This window comes from Trichomycterus rosablanca, chromosome 12 (genome assembly GCF_030014385.1).
Source record: "Trichomycterus rosablanca isolate fTriRos1 chromosome 12, fTriRos1.hap1, whole genome shotgun sequence".
Taxonomy (NCBI): domain Eukaryota; kingdom Metazoa; phylum Chordata; class Actinopteri; order Siluriformes; family Trichomycteridae; genus Trichomycterus; species Trichomycterus rosablanca.
The window spans coordinates 867172-883763 of record NC_085999.1 but is presented as its reverse complement, the minus strand read 5'-3'; the positions used below and the strand labels follow the sequence as shown (position 1 = coordinate 883763).

The window sequence follows — 16592 nt, the reverse complement described above, 5'->3', positions numbered from 1 at the left end:
GACGTGGCCTACAAAATGACGACGCGACTTCAGTGCTCTATAGACGGAGCAGAGAGTGAAACTACTGTCTGTAACTTGACTACACATTTGCAAAAGTAAAATTACTCTAAGATCTAAAGCCGACAACAGATGTAGCCTGGAACAAGAGGCTTACAAAACACAGTATATCTTAACTGCACACCAAAGTATTACCATGTGCTGCTGATGTTAGATAAAATTCTAATACATTTTATCCAACAGATACACTTACTGTACGACGTGACGGTATAATCACACAGTGAGCAAAACAAAATACTCAGAAATGTAGGAAAACCTCACTGATGTCAGTGCTCACATATTTATTATAAATAATATATAAGTGAGTTTGAAATGGATGACTTTAGCATGTGAGTTTGACAACGTGACGCCCAAGACTATCATGGACTGTGTTTCAGCACTGATACCTTTACTAGACACGAGCGTATAGGGTCTGTGTGAACACCTAGCATTTTACATCGTCCTACACTCCCGAGAAGAGAAGAGGGCGTGTCTAAATCCTTAGCTCCCTTAAAATGCTCCTACTGAGGCGCCTTAATTCCGAGTGATGATCCGACCGAATGACGAGGGAGCGTCCGACGCCTCCTCAGCGCTGAAGATCGATCCCAGCGTTCGGTGCGGCACGACTTCCCTCACAAAAACTACAAACGTGGCGGACGGATATAATGCGGAGCAACCAACGGAGTTCCTTTCACTTTATAATGTAAATCAATTCTTACTGATGTGTAATCTGTATGAAGGCGTAATTATACACGTGTTGTTTATTTGTAAATTGGGGCGTCAGGGAGAATTTAAGCGTTTTCGGTACACGGAGGGAGACGTTGTCTCTGTATAAGTAGAGCGTCTAAATAATCTGATTATGAGCTCCAGGTCTGATTAGAATCCTCACTACTAAGGGGAGCAGGGTGGGTCACTAGGTTCTCACACAGACCCTCGGTGTTCAGGACTTGAGATGCACCAGTTGCTCCCACTGCCTTCCACACTGGTATATTTACATATATAGTTTTGCACTGGGACACTGAGTGAACATTTACATTGTGAGCTTCTTATAAGTGCTAATGTAATATCAGCAGCGTAGTCGTCGTCCCGCTTGATATCTTAATCATCATGAGTGCTACTGTATCTACACTATACGTGTTGTGATCAATTTTGCTAATCCATAGTCGATATGCTATAATATACCGATTAAATATATTGAATGTATATATTAACTATAAATGTACTCATTACAGTTGAGAAACCATTTGAAGCACATTTGAACAGGTAGTTTGTCTATCAGTTTATTACTATGTGTATTTTCATGTCAATTCAATGTTATATGAATGTTATAAAGCTAATATAACTCCTCGTATTAAAGGTTAATAATGTCCTGCTATTGTGGATTATTTATATAACTAACCTAAAAGCTACAAAACAAAGTATAACATTTATTACTTTAAACCACAGTAATAAGCAAAAGTTTGGAGACTCCTGGTCCTGGTCCCACGTTGTATTGTTGTAGCCTAGCGGTTAAGGGACTGCACTAGTAATCAGAAGGTCGCTGGTTCAAGCCCTACCACTGCCAGGTTGTCACTGTTGGGCCCTGTCACAACTGTAAGTCGCTTTGGATAAAAGCATGTAAATGCGCCAGGGGGCGCCTGTGTGGTGCGGCGGTAAAACACGCTAGTACAGCGGTGCTGACATCTGGAACCTGTGAGGAAGGGCGTGCCAGAGGAGGAGGAGGTTCCTTATAACTGCTGCAGTTACGCCCTCTGCTGGCTGATCTATGAGGGATAATGGAGATCAGTGCAAGACCCGATTAGTGCAGGTGAGAAGAAGCGGTCGGTGCTGCACGTGTGTCGGAGGGGGGGGCGTGTGTCAGTCACGACCCTCCTCGGTCAGGACTGGGAATTGGATACGACTAGATTGGGACGAAACCGAGAGAAGAAATGACCAGGAGTGTCCCACTTTTAGCATAACGCTACTCTTTAACATTAGTTTAAATCTAAATGTGCATCTTAAAGAGAAAAGTGAAGCAGTAACTGTAAACATTCTAACTGATAATAAATCTTTACAATACGAAAATACCATTAAACTAGAGCATTAACGGCTCACCAACACTAAACACACACTGAAGCTAAAATTTACCGAAGCTGAAGGGGAAGGAAAAGGAGTCTCCCGTCCCCCCAGCCTCTTGTGTGGACGAGCTGGACCGAGGACTCTCGAAGTTAAAGGAAAAATCTTCCTCTGTACGACACTCGGAGCCATCGAACAGAAATCCTGCAACGGTAAGAAGAAAGTCACGTATTAGTTTCTCCTAATAACACAAGCAGGTAGAGGTGCTGCAATTATGTTTTAAACTAAGGAGCTGCTCACAAAAGCTGAAACAGAAGATCATTTTATTGCACCCAAAGGAAAAAGGGGAATAAGACAATTTCCAAAACCTTTTGGAAGTATTTTCCAATATTATTAATAGGACTGGAACCCATCCGATACTCTGTACACTCTCTATCGGTCCGATATCGGAAGGAAAAAAACGTGTAATCCGATCCGATAGTGTTGCTTAATGTAAATAAGGCCATTCAGAAATTAAAATACACTAAGCCACAACTAAAAACGCTGTTTAAACACAGTAAAAATGCTTTATAAACGATAACTCGCTCACCTGAGATAAAGAAAACCGATCTGGTCCCGGCTTGGATCTCACATCCTCAACCATTGATCCATTAGTGTTATACTAAAGCAATAAGCCGTGAGAGAGCGTGCGTTACTGCTATGATTTTATCACGAGAAGGTTGTTTTGTCTAAAACGTCTTTCCCCGTGATAAAATCATAGCAGTAACGCACGGTCTCGAGTGGCTTATTGCGTTTATAAAACGGCGGTCAACATAAAATATAATAAAATACAACAATGTTCAATTTATAAATGTTTTTATTTACAAAAACACTTACAAAAAGCGTTCTTCCGCGACAGTGTTGCTAGGCAACATGAGGGCGAACATAACATTCACTCTTTCTATTCAGTGGCGTATTAATATGGAATGATGTGAGGTGGTCATAGGTGTGCGTTTATCTGGGATCTTACAACGGCTTCCAACGCGGCTCAGCCAATCAGATGTTAGGAGCGGAACTATCCGTTTTATAAAATAAAACAAACTGCACCGTTTCACGTTCAGCCACAGACGTCCTCAAAATCCAGCAGGTTTTTTTTTAAATAAGTGCGCTTTGGTTTTTAATCATCTAAAAACGTGACAGAACTTAGAATTAACTCTGCGTCAATTCTAATTGGTCCATCGCGTCTGATTGACATCCGCATCTTTCCGCAAGTTTTACTTTACATTTTATTTTAAATGTTTGTACGTTGCTGCTAAACAAGCCAAAAATGCTCCTAAATGTTGTGAGTGTAAAAGTGAAAATAAAAACAGCAGGTGTGTATGAGTGTGATGTTGTAGCTTCTGTATTTATTCCTTTAGAATATTTGTTACACAGTCCGAGCATCGTTATTTAGATAGCTAGTTTACCCATGGTGCATTGAGAAATGTATTATTACCGCTTTGCTGTTCGAGAGGAGAAATGACGGTATCGGATTGGTATCGGTATCGGCACATACTCAGTTTGCAGTATCGGTATCAGTATCGGACATAGAGAAAGTGGTATCGAGCCAGCCCTATTTATTAACAAAGATTTGTGTCAAAAAACCAAATAACCGAATGTACCGTGTCATGGTCGAAGCTTTAACTCACCTGGCAGCTTCGGTTCTGGTGACTTCTGCAGTTAAGAAGACAAAGAATGTTGTTTAAAAGGACGTGATTAACAAAAGGAAACTATTTAATTAAAGGAAAGTGTATGAAATGCAAACATAAATATTATAACATGACAAAACTGCCTTTCAAACGATTAAACAGGTACTATATACTGTATGTACTGTTTTTAATATTAATATCACAGTACTGATTAATATTATTAATGTATAATACACAAACGTACCTTGTTGCTAAAGTAGGAGCTTGTAAAATTAAAAGGTGACTCCTTAAAAACATAAAACGGATGCAGTATTATGATTGCTGCAGGTTTATACGACTCTATACGATAGATTATCTTTATAGTGGTTTTCTCTGACCTCATGCTGACTCGGGTCCGGGTCGAAACCGCAGCCGAGACCCGAGAACGCGGGGATACCTGGTCTGGAGTTGATGGAGAAAACAAAGGCTGGGGTTTCTGGCCTCTCTTGCTGGGGTGCAGACGTGCTGGGGCTGCTACTACACACAGGCATCAGGATAATCAGTCTCACAGACGGCGAGTTTCATTTAGGGTTCTTTATTATTTGATGAAGATTGCAGTTGACTGCAGGTGAGGAGGGTATATTGCTGTATTCTGCACAGGCGCCTCTATCCGCCAATCAGGGTCCTTAAAGACCCCGCTCACATAATCAGGGTCAGCCACGCCCTGCAGGCACTGCCGATTATGCCCGACGGGTGGCAATGCCAAGTTTCGAACCGATGAGTTCACAATCTCGGCGCTGGTGTGCTAGCGGAATGTCCGGCGGCACCACCTGGGCGCCCCTTGGTTCATATTACTTCTAATGCGACTGAACACAAAGGGGTCGCGACGGTAAATCATGACTGCTGGGATCCACGGTTCAAATACCCGGCGGTGTTATCGGCCGTTCGGGCATCGACATACAGGTTTGGTCTTAAAGGAGGGGACTGATGAACTGGCATCCTGTCGCTGCGTTGCGCCCATTTGTTTCCAGGGATACTGACCCATATGGGATGCTGACCAGGCTAAAATACATTTCAATCATGGTTCCAATTTTACTCTGTAAACCAGGTATAACCGGAGTTGTTTAGAAGTTAAGGTTAATATCTGGACACAGAATTATGTCCTGTCACCACTGCAATGCCAACATGACATGCCAGTCTATTTTACCTACATTTTAAAACTATTTTTGCCCATAATTATATTATTATACGTATTATATAATCTAAAACTTGTTGGCTAGGAATTCTAACCCAAATCTTGGTGTTTTTGATACCATACTTTAAAGCGAATGTTGGAACGTCTAGCATTCTGACAGGGGACGATGTGGGACTGGCTGCTCCCTCATTACAGCCCTCAACAGCAGCTCCTGCAGTCTTCTGGCTTCCATCCTCCATCACCTCCTCCAGGATTTCAGCTCCACCCAGGGGGTTCATATTCTCATCCTGCAATGGTACAACGTTCAAACTATTGTGCGCACATAAAAACTAAAAGAATACAATTTGCTAGAGAGATGAATAGGGCCCTAATAAATTACCAGGAACATGTGCTTTATTTCACGGCATTTCATGGCAGTCGTTAAATTACACTAATAAATAGAATGATGCCCCATGTCCACAGAATTTGTTGTTAGTTTTCCAAACTCAGTTCCCGAGTCGTGTTTCTAGCTGCTTTACTTTTACATCCTGGACATTTTGTCTAACCGATTGCTAACTGAATTGCCGTAGGATTGCTGGTGTCTAAGCCGAGCGTCTTTAGGGTTACTGAGTTTATAAAGAAAGAAATAAACTGTACAAAGACAAACTATCGGGTGCAGTAAACTTTACTGGTTTGTTCTTTTGAGGTGCAGCACAGAGACGATCACGTGTGTAGAGAAACACACTTTTACACTGATTATGGATCCACAAAGGGACAAAATGCCTCAATACGTAAACGCACGCATCAAACACTAACTTCATTACTGTATGATTGCTAGGGCCGACTAATATTGCATATTGATTTTCACGGCTCTGAATTAGGTAGGGACTTGAACATGAAACGTTCATAACCGAATACCACTTCAGACGTTACCTCTCGCTCATTCTCTTCTGCTGCTTGTTCTGAAAAGTGTCAAACAGAAAGCTAGTGGCAGTTTACATGATTAAATCAGAGCAGTATCAATAAACAGTGGTAAGCAGTAAATAAAAGCAGACACGTGTTATACGATTACCACATTTTCTTTCTGGCCTTGACCATACAGTGCTACCAGATACACCCACGTGTGGTTCGACTGACTCATCGTTACCATCTGCGTCGTCTTCGTTATTCTCTAAAGCCTGATTATCCAGATCAATATGAAAAGCTTCCTGCTCTGGTTCTGTAACCTGAACATTACAAATCACAGTAATATAAAAAGAGCTGACTGAGTCTAAATACTAAGGTAAAAATAAGCTGTATTTAAATCATCTTGTTTGGGTCGTATCTACTCCTCGGTTGACGTGTTAAAACTTCTGACCTATACGTTAGACCAACTTGAAGCTAGCAGCTGAAAAATCATCCATAAACGTTTTGTGATCATCTCAACTGTTTGGTAGAGGCTCATTAATAATACTGTGTGCACTAGTAAACAAATATTAATTGTTTGTTGTTGGTATAGTCCTAAGAAATTAAGAAATGCAAAGAAATCATTATTTTCTTGGTGAGACCATTAAAGGGTTCATTCCATTACGTTAAGGTCGCTCGTCCGTGTTTTGACCCCCTTCCTCCCCGCGTCCACAGGATTGGTTGTTAGTTTTCCGAACTCAGGTACCCGAGTCGTGTTTCTAGCTGCTTTACACTCTTCCACATCTTGGACGTTTTGCTAGGACGCCTCATAGTGCAAATTGACCAAATTTTGAATTTTACAGCAAATTGCATATTACACGAGAAAATTAGGTATGATAATATATAGTGTGGGGAATTTATTCTTGGTACAGTTTGGCACTATTAATACCGATCAATCATCACTTGAATGCCACCGTCTGTTTGAGGATTGTTGCTGGACATGTGTGTCCCTTCACAGCCACAATTTACCCGTCGTAAGAGCTGCAGCTTCATCCCAAAACTCTGCACCGGTGTGCTCATATAGTATCTTAGTATCTCGGAAATGGAATAAATATCGTTAAAACCTGTGGCTCAGGGTCCTGATGAGATGATCTCTCAGCCTCATTCGATTCAGCCGAGATTCGACCGCTGTGGGAACATTTACTGCTAGCGAGAATGTTCCTAATTATAAAAAAAATCTAAAACATAAGCAGTACAGTAAATATGTGTTACCTGTCACAGCTACTACAGTCACCTGTAAAACATGTAAACATTAGATTACAGATCAGAACAATATTTGTCACCTGAACCGAACCTCTGAGTGATTAACTACCTTTCCAAGCGTTCAGCTTTTTCTCTTTTGCATGAATGAGCTCCTCTGTGGCTCGGATGCGTTTCTCTATCTCTTCGTTCTCCGCCTGGATCTTCAGGAGCTTTGTGGCCAGTGGATTCTGACAGAACTCCTCTTTATGCTGCTGAAATACCTTCCAGTAGCTCTCAATTCTGTCCTGGAACATCTTCCTTCAAAGAACAACAGGAACCTTTGTGTTGATGTGCACAGCCACAGATTCAGGCAGGGGGAGAAAAACGTAAAGAGACTGAAGCTTAGGGCTGGAATGATCTTACACGTCTTGGTCGCAGCTTTCCTGCTTCCTCTCAAGCTCAGCTTCCAGCGTCTTTTCATAATGGAGCAGGAGATCGCTTGTTCCGCGAAGACTAAAGAGGATGCCGCTTTTTAATTTCATTTCTAAATAAATAGATATGCCATTTTTATACTACATGGACTCTATTAGCTATGAAGGGGGTCAGAAGCACACCAAAAGATATTACAGATTTATACCTAACAATGTAAAACTAAGGCCTGAACTTTTATACTATAGGTCAGTTGTTATACAGTTGAATGCATGTGTGTAGCCCATCAGACTGGCTTTCGGTCACTGTTGTGGCCCACTGATGTGCAGATGATGTAAAGGTTGAGAACTACTGCTCCAAAACAAGACTACAAGACTCCAAGAAAGACTTAAAGACGTTCCAACTGTGCTGAGCCTTTATTGTCTGATTTTCCTTTATTCAGTTTAATAGATTGTGACTGGATGTGTCCAAATGTTTTGACCGGTACTATATGAAATGTATGCATGTTACATACATTAATATCTAATTCATCCACTGATTGTCCGTTTTACCACCGCCTCATCCTGATCAGGGTCACGGTGGATCTGATTTATTGGGCGAAAGGCTGGAAACACCCCAGGCAGGTTGCCAATCCATCACAGGCCACACACACACACACACACACACATTTATAATTATAATTCTAGTAGCTCCAGTTGTCCTGACTGCATGTCTGTGGACTTGTGGGTGGAAACCACATGGACACAGGGAGAACATGCGAACTTCACACAGAAAGGACCCCGCCCCACCAGCAGGGGAATGGAACCTAGTCCCTTCTTGTTGACAGGTGACGGTGCTACCCACCAAGCCACCGTGCCACGCTGTACTATGTAAATGTTACTCTATCTATATTAGAAGTATAGGACAGTTGCTGGGGTGGTTAATAAACTTAAAACATGTTTGTTTTTTTCAGAAATGCTCAAATGAAAGTAAAGGTCTTTGTAAATAAATTGTTCTTTACAGATGAAACGACTTTTTCAGGATGTTACTCATCCAATCTTTTTAAAAATAACTTTAAAAGTAAATAGTCGCCGCTCAGGTGGCGCAGCGGTAAAGTATGAACAACGTTTGGCTGTCGTTCAGGGGCTTAGGGGTGGAGTCGGAGCGTAGGTCCTCATAACCGGTGCGACCGCGGCCCCTGCTGGTCGGCTGACGGCGCCTGCACGGGGCCGAGGAATGACATCGAGGGGGGCGTGACCCTCCGTGCGCGGCGTCTCTCGGTGTATGAACTCGGCTCGCGCGGGTGAAAAATGCCGGCCGTACCGATTGCGTGCCGGAGGGGGCGTCCTCAGTCAGTGGCAAAAAAGGGTCGAATCAGGGCAATCAGGGTAATTGGACACGATTAGAATGGGGATAAAAGTTGGGGGAAAATAGTAAATAGTTTGCATAGTATTTAAATAGCCTGATCAAACATACAAGTCGAGTCATGTTAGAACTGCTTGTCGCTCACCTTTTCACATTTTCCTTGTAGCATTTCACGGTTTTCTGTTTTCGCAAAATGTCCTCGTCTAGTTTATTTATGGACTTCTGAGTTTCATCGATGCAGTTCTTCTTTTCCTTTATGTTGCCTTTGCAAACTGTAAACACAACCTCAATCAGCAACTTAATCAGGATTAAAATTAATAGTGGGCTGATGTATTGAGGCTAAATTTACTTGTACAAAACATATATTTATCTGTCATTATTAGGTGCCCCATGTCTATTGTATAAGGTACATCTACCACAAAGACGCACTTCTTAGGTACACATTTACTGACTGTAGTACTGAGCTGTTGTTCAACCCGTCCATCGATGGAATCCTGTTCTCCATTCATTCATAAACCTCAAAGTATTGAAAAACTATTCATTTCTTTAGGCTTTTCTCTGGGTGGATCTGGTCCTCATACCCCGCACTGTTTTCTAGCTGGGCTTGGGACCTGCACTGACAAGTGCACCTCCCAATGGCTAGGCTGTTTTGGCACCATGCCTCCTCAGACGATAGCCAATAACGTCCTTGCAGACACCAGACTGGCCGATCGCATAGCTAAGATTCAAACCTGGATCATGAGTAGTGTGGGCTAGTGTGCTTTTACTGCTGTGTCATCAAAGCACCCCACTAATTAATTCTGATATTTACTTAAAACTATAGTTTTTTACAAAAAATGTTTCCACGTGTGGGTCTATTTAAATGGTATATGGTATATGACACATGACTTTCCAGAATTTCCAGATTTGTTTGGTCAATCCTATTCAGATGTTTGATGTTACGATATACTGAGGCTCTTGACTTGTGCCTGTAGTCTTTTATGCACTGTGTGGCTGACTGGACGATTATGTAGTGGCCAATAATGTATATGGTTACCCAGTAAAATAACTTGTCAACCTAAATTGCACATTAATTGCAACGCTTAATTGAATTGTTTCAGCCTGAACATCTGAGGATGGCTACCAGCTAAAACCAGCTTTTTAGCCCATTGTGGTTTAACATAGTGTGCCTGAAATAAGAAATGTAAATAACAAAGTGTGTGGAACACTGTTACTTCAAAGTAATTGGGTGGCACGTTGGCTCAGTGTGTAGCACAGGGAGAAGGTCCTGGGTTCGATTCCCAGGTGGAGCGGTCCGGGTCCTTTACGTGTGGAGTTTGCATGTTCTCCCCGTGACTGTGTGGGACTGTGTGGGTTTCCTCCGGGTGCTCCGGTTTCCTCCCACAGTACAAAGGCGTGTGCAAGTGGAGATACAAAATTGTTTAAACTTGAACTGATGAATCTTGTGTAAGCAGTAACTACCTGTGTGCAAAACATGACGTTAAAATCCTAATAAATAAAATAAATACATTAAAAGTGATTCTTTAAAACATGACCAAGCTGCTCACTTTGAACCTGCTGATTCACCTCGTCCTTCTTCTGAATAGATTCTCGAATCTCTAAAGCTGTTGAAATAGATTATAATTAATTAATTAGTTGTGTACAATAATAAATGCTGCTTTTATTTGGATATTGTTCAGAATCTCACCTAACTGGAACAAGAAATTGTTCAGATTTACCAAACCGCTTTCATCACTCATTCTGTCAAGAGCAGAAGATTTTACCGACTAGCAGGTTGCTAATAATTCAAAATCTAACGGTCAATCTGAGGTAAAAAAATAACGGTCAGATTCTTAACAATTTCTTACAAACTATTCCCAACTAGGGTGTTAATTTCTATGTGAAATCAAAATTTATTACGAAAAATGAGTTCTGTCGTCAAATAATCCTAATTAATTACTTAAATAATTGACAGGCGTCGAAAAAGCCCCTGACTAACCCAAGCGCACAGTTCAAAACTTACAGAGTCGACTCAACTTTTGATTCCATTACTTAGGAATTGACTGAGTCGATTCTAAGAATCGATTCCTCACTTTAAATGTGTCGACATTTGAATTCCCTGACTAATCACGCCGAACAGTTCAAAAGTGACAGAGTCGACTCATATTCCGATTCCATATGTTAGGAATTGACTGAATAGGTTGAGTGAGTGGACTCTTGACAAAACTTGACAAAAAATCAGATCTATTACAGAAACCAATGTAATAATCATTAAGGTTTATTAATAAAATATATTTTCTCCTTACTTAATGTCTCCTTACTATTGCAAATAAGGTGAACATGTGTAAACATCACTTAAAAAGAATTGTTTACTTGATCAAGGCATGTGTATAGTAAAACTATTTAGTAAAAACAGCATCTGAAATTCACAGAAGAAAGCTTGCTTGTTTACATTTCTCCTTCTATTGCATTATAGAGCTTCAGAGCATTTAACCCCAAACATAATCCTGACTGCTTACAATGTACGTATAGCTTTCTCTTTGCTTAATGAAATTTCCGGTTGCATTTCTTGCAACAACGGTTGACTGGGTGAACTGACAACAATTTTCCAAAACATATTTATCACAATAGCGTGAGTTTTACAGATTTCTATCACTGAGTGTACTGTTTCTTCACATGTAAATATACTATAATGTACAATACTGCCTTTTTATCTCTATCTATCTATCTATCTATCTATCTATCTATCTATCTATCTATCTATCTATCTATCTATCTACCTACCTACCTACCTACCTACCTACCTACCTACCTACCTACCTATCTACCTACCTACCTACCTACCTACCTACCTACCTATCTATCTATCTATCTATCTATCTATCTATCTATCTATCTATCTATCTATCTATCTATCTATCTATCTATCTACACCGATCAGCCATAACATTGAAACCACCTCCTTGTTTCTACACTCACTGTCCATTTTATCAGCTCCACTTACCATATAGAAGCACTTTGTAGTTCTACAATTACTGACTGTAGTCCATCTGTTTCTCTACATGCTTTGTTAGCTCCCTTTCACCCTGTTCTTCAATGGTCAGGACCCCCACAGGACCACCACAGAGCAGGTATTATTTAGGTGGTGGATGATTCTCAGCACTGCAGTGACACTGACATGGTGGTGGTGTGTTAGTGTGTATCTATCTGTATATCTGTATATCTGTCTGTCTGTCTATTTGTACATTTAAGATGGTCAGCCAAAACATTCAAGAGACTCAAGAAAGATTCAAGAGAAGTCACGAATAACAGATTTGTGTTGATATTCCAAATATCCCTGGAAACGTTTGTGGGAAAATGATTTGTACATAATGGTTTACTTGTTTGTTTGTTCATTTGTTTGAGGGGAAATGTGACAAGCTTTTCTGTAGAGTCCACCACTGCCTGTAGTGATGAGCTTTATTACATTTGACCATCAGACGAATCTCATCATTACAGTAATTCCCACAGTTATGAATTTGATGTTGTATTTTACTAGCTATGCAGGGCGACACACATCCACACACTCACATTCAGATTATCTCCAACTAGGGGCGATTTACAGATGCCAATCCACCTTCTGCATATGTAGGTACAGAGGTTCGGAAATTAATGGGCGTGGCTAACTCGCGTCTGGAACACGGGCTTATCCTATTGGCTGGGGCGGAGGCTCTCGGATCTGTGGGCGGAGCTAAGGTAGTGCTGGAGCAGACGCGCATCTGCATGGCGGATTTCGATTAAAATACAATAAAATAAACGTGATTTAGCAGCTTGACACTGAAGTCGATCGCTCGCCCGTGTGCAGGTAGGATTGTTTCTGTATTTTTGACTGGTTTCGGGTTTGCTCTCGGTGAATGTTGCTGGGATTTAGCAGAGGTTGGTGGGGTGTGATTAACCGGGAGGGATCAGCTGGAAGAGAAAATAGATCCCTCATAATGCAGCGCTGTTTTTAATTCTAAATTAAAGCATGTTATAAAATATAACAGCTTATTTTGTTTCAGTATAAACTCTTATAATGTATAAATAACATGTTCCTGTGTACTTTTCTAGCCTAGTTTTGTCTGGTCCTGGCTGACGCCCCTTGTCTGTTGTGACAAAGGGTCTTTAACAGCTCCATCAGAAGGGTGTCGGCTCAATCACTTCCATTCTAATCTGCTGCACTCAACCCAGAACAGATCATCAGCTGCCACATTGTTATTGTTCTATTTAACATCCTGAATAAGATTATTTCCAGATTATTAACCTTGTTTTAAAAAAAAAAGCTTTAATAAAACTAATACATCTTATATGACATCCTAATGAATCCTTGTTCATTTACTGAAAGATGCTGATGGATGCAAAATGTCTTAGTGTGGTATTAAATTACCTTTGTTAAATATACAATAGTATATATTGTATAATTTTCTAAAACTGTAGGCTAATGAACAGACTAAACATCATTTAAAAAAATAAAACTTAAGTGATGTCGTTTCATATTTGTATGTATTTTGTTATAAATTTTTTTAATTTTCCACCCACCAGCATGAGAAACATTCTAGAGCCGAAAAAAGGGTAGTAGAGAAAAAAATAATAATAATTAAATCAACAAATAATAAACCTGTACACGAGCGCCCCCTTGTGAAGGCTTTTTGTTACATCTTGTAAACCACAGTGGGACCAAATTGCCACCATTTGTTTAAAATGTGTTTTTCTCCCATTTTCTCCCAATTTAGCGTCTTCCGCTGCTGGGGATCCCTAATTTTTTGCTGCTTTTGTCTCCTCCGTCCCGCGCGCAGCCCTTAACGGAGCCCTTTTTCTCCAATGCACTCTGCACAGGCGCCTCTATCCGCCAATCAGGGTCCTTACACAGCGTTTAAAGACTCTCCCCACATAGTCCGGTCATCCCTCCCTACTGGCACTGGCAATTATTCCTGCTAGATGGTGCCCAGTGGACCGGTGGCAATGCCGAATTTCGAACCCAGGAGTTTAGAATCTTGGTGCTGGTGTGCTAGCAGAATATACGCTGCGCCACCTGGGCTCGCTCACTATTTTTATTAATGAAGCGTATTACGTTTTGTGTTTCGTTTTTGATGCATCGTTTGTGTTGCCTGGGTCGCAGTAAACATCATGGACAAAATGTGGGTCACTTAAAAAACCCTGACAGGGTTTAAATATTTTATACACCGATCAGCCATAACATTAAAACCACCTCCTTGTTTCTACACTCACTGTCCGTTTTATCAGCTCCACTTACCATATAGAAGCACTTTGTAGTTCTACAATTACTGACTGTAGTCCATCTGTTTCCCTGCATGCTTTGTTACCCCCTTTCACCCTGTTCTTCAATGGTCAGGACCCCCACAGAGCAAGTATTATTTAGGTGCTGGATGATTCTCAGCACTGCAGTGACACTGACATGGTGCTGGTGTGTTAGTGTGTGTTGTGCTGGTATGAGTGGATCAGACACAGCAGCGCTGCTGCAGTTTTTAAGTACCGTGTCCACTCACTGTCCACTCTATTAGACACTCCTACCTAGTCGGTCCACCTTGTAGATGTAAAGTCAGAGACGATCGCTCATCTATTGCTGCTGTTTGAGTCGCTCATCTTCTAGACCTTCATCAGTGGTCACAGGACGCTGCCCACGGGGCGCTGTTGGCTGGATATTTTTGGTTGGTGGACTATTCTCAGTCCAGCAGTGACAGTGAGGTGTTTAAAAACTCCAGCAGCGCTGCTGTGTCTGATCCACTCATACCAGCACAACACACACTAACACACCACCACCATGTCAGTGTCACTGCAGTGCTGAGAATCATCCACCACCTAAATAATACCTGCTCTGTGGTGGTCCTGGGGGGTCCTGACCATTGAAGAACAGGGTGAAAGGGGGTAACAAAGGATGTAGAGAAACAGATGGACTACAGTCAGTAATTGTAGAACTACAAAGTGCTTCTATAAGGTAAGTGGAGCTGATAACATGGACAGTGAGTGTAGAAACAAGGAGGTGGTTTTAATGTTGTAATGTTATCCTCAAAGTTCACTTAGATCACACAGTTATAGATTCTGAATGTCTTTCCTGTTGCTGATGTTATTTTCTCAGGATCATCATGCTGATGGGTGACGAGCAGACCGCCTGAGCTTCACCTCTTCCCCCCTCACTTATTAGCACTCAGAGTCTACAGGTACGCGGGTGGATGATGGAGCAGGTGGAGCAGTCCGGATCGGAGAGTCCCCAGCCCTCATCCGTACGCTCGGACACGTCTGCTGCTCCCACGGAGGAAGGAAGCAGTGGGACGAGCACTCGCAGGAAGCGCAGGAAGAGGGAGCCTCGGCCGGAGTCCATTATCGTGTATCGCTCGGACAACGAGAGGGTCGACGGGGAGGAGCGGAGCGGAGATGTGGAGGTCATCGAGAGGAGCTCTGAGGAAGGAGCCAAATTTCTCAGCACCCCGACGTCTGAAGGTAACGCGACAGTTTCTGCACAGACACGGTGTTTGAAACATTACACACATCAGGTGTAACGCAGCTTGTTTATCGTACGCACTTCCAGGCGGATGGAACCTTCCTCCAGACAGCCGCTACGTCACTCTGACCGGCACCATCACGCGTGGCAAGAAGAAAGGTCAGATAGTGGACATACACGTCACGCTGACCGAGAAGGAGCTGCGGGAGATGGCCAAGTCCAAGGAGCGCCTGGATGCGGAGTGCGAGGCGGCGGGAGGAATGAAGCGCTCGTGTGGTTTCGGCCTGGGCGAGGGTCCTCACGTGGTCCTGTGGAGCCTTTCCTGCGCTCCCGTCATCTTCCTGCTATCCTTCATCACCTCGTTTTACTACGGCACTCTCACCTGGTACAACGTCTTCCTGGTTTATAACGAGGAGCGGACGTTCTGGCACAAGATCACCATCTGCCCCTTTCTCATCATCTTCTACCCGGTGATCATCATGGCCATGGCGCTGTCCCTGGCGCTGTACTCGGCGGTGGTGCAGGTCTCCTGGGTGTTCAGTGAGTGGTGGTTCTCTGTGAAGGACCTGGAGAAAGGGTTCTGTGGCTGGGCCTGTGGGAAGCTGGGCCTGGAGGACTGCTCTCCCTATAGTATTGTGGAGTTACTGGACTCGGACACCCTCACCGGGAGTCTGCAGAGGACAGCGCCGGGTGAGAGCGTGCAGACTTCCTCTGTGTGAGAGCTGGAGTCACCAAAATAGCCTACTGAAAGATACCCAGATGACGTACTAGACCAGATCTTCTTGGGGTGCTGCATCCCATCATGCAACATGAGCAGTTTTGACATGCCATTAAAAAGGAAGTGGGCGGGACCTGTAGTAAGGTTCGCTTTTGTTACTCGATTCTATACAGCATACTACTCTCATTACCAGTATTCAGAATGCAGTATGCAGTATATACTGAGTGTAGTATACAGTATGCAGTATATATTGTGTGTAGTATACAGTATGCAGTATATATTGTGTGTAGTATACAGTATGCAGTATATACTAAATGCAGTATATACTGAGTGTAGTATACAGTATGCAGTATATACCGAATGTATTATACAGTATGCAGTATATACTAAATGCAGTGTACAGTATATACTGAGTGTAGTATGCAGTATGCATTATATACTGAGTACAGTATGCAAAATATACTGATTGTAGTATACAGTATATACTAAATGCAGTATACAGTATGCAGTATATATTGTGTGTAGTATACAGTATGCAGTATATACTTAATGCAGTATACAGTAGGCAGTATATACTAAATGCAGTATACAGTATATACTGATTGT

At 42.1% G+C, this 16592-nt stretch overlaps 2 protein-coding genes across 3 annotated transcripts; one reads left to right on the top strand and one right to left on the bottom strand.

The window, feature by feature from the left end:
- Positions 1-1300: 1300 nt before the first annotated feature.
- On the bottom strand, positions 1301-10781 carry LOC134324617 (uncharacterized). Of its 2 annotated transcripts, XM_063006518.1 has the most exons (14): positions 10499-10780; positions 10359-10415; positions 8957-9083; positions 7462-7551; positions 7169-7356; positions 7069-7090; positions 6921-6984; positions 5984-6137; positions 5845-5873; positions 5056-5219; positions 4136-4274; positions 4003-4044; positions 3759-3783; positions 1301-2295 (listed from the first exon to the last, which is right to left on the bottom strand). In XM_063006518.1, the coding sequence occupies exons 1-14, from the start codon at positions 10548-10550 to the stop codon at positions 2153-2155; spliced, it is 1296 nt and encodes a 431-aa protein (XP_062862588.1). In that variant the 5' UTR covers positions 10551-10780; the 3' UTR covers positions 1301-2152. The 2 variants fall into 2 exon arrangements, with proteins under 2 accessions (XP_062862588.1, XP_062862589.1); XM_063006519.1 differs by lacking the exon at positions 7462-7551 and having other exon boundaries at positions 10499-10781.
- A 4221-nt stretch (positions 10782-15002) lies between these two features.
- On the top strand, positions 15003-16076 carry tmem169b (transmembrane protein 169b). The gene is made up of 2 exons (XM_063006525.1): positions 15003-15267; positions 15356-16076. Exons 1-2 carry the CDS (start codon positions 15003-15005, stop codon positions 15985-15987), a joined length of 897 nt encoding a protein of 298 aa, XP_062862595.1. The 3' UTR covers positions 15988-16076.
- Positions 16077-16592: the final 516 nt, after the last annotated feature.

What these genes read in the sequence shown, in the direction of transcription:
- tmem169b (XM_063006525.1), top strand. Translation starts at nt 15,003, where the DNA reads ATGGAGCAGGTGGAGCAGTCCGGATCGGAGAGTCCCCAGCCCTCATCC. An exon ending in CAGCACCCCGACGTCTGAAG is followed by an intron (nt 15,268 to 15,355) that starts GTAACGCGACAG and finishes ACGCACTTCCAG; the next exon opens with GCGGATGGAACCTTCCTCCA.
- LOC134324617 (XM_063006518.1), bottom strand. Translation starts at nt 10,550, where the DNA reads ATGAGTGATGAAAGCGGTTTGGTAAATCTGAACAATTTCTTGTTCCAG. An exon ending in CAATTTCTTGTTCCAGTTAG is followed by an intron (nt 10,416 to 10,498) that starts GTGAGATTCTGA and finishes CTATTTCAACAG; the next exon opens with CTTTAGAGATTCGAGAATCT. An exon ending in GACTGTAGTAGCTGTGACAG is followed by an intron (nt 6,985 to 7,068) that starts GTAACACATATT and finishes ATGTTCCCACAG; the next exon opens with CGGTCGAATCTCGGCTGAAT.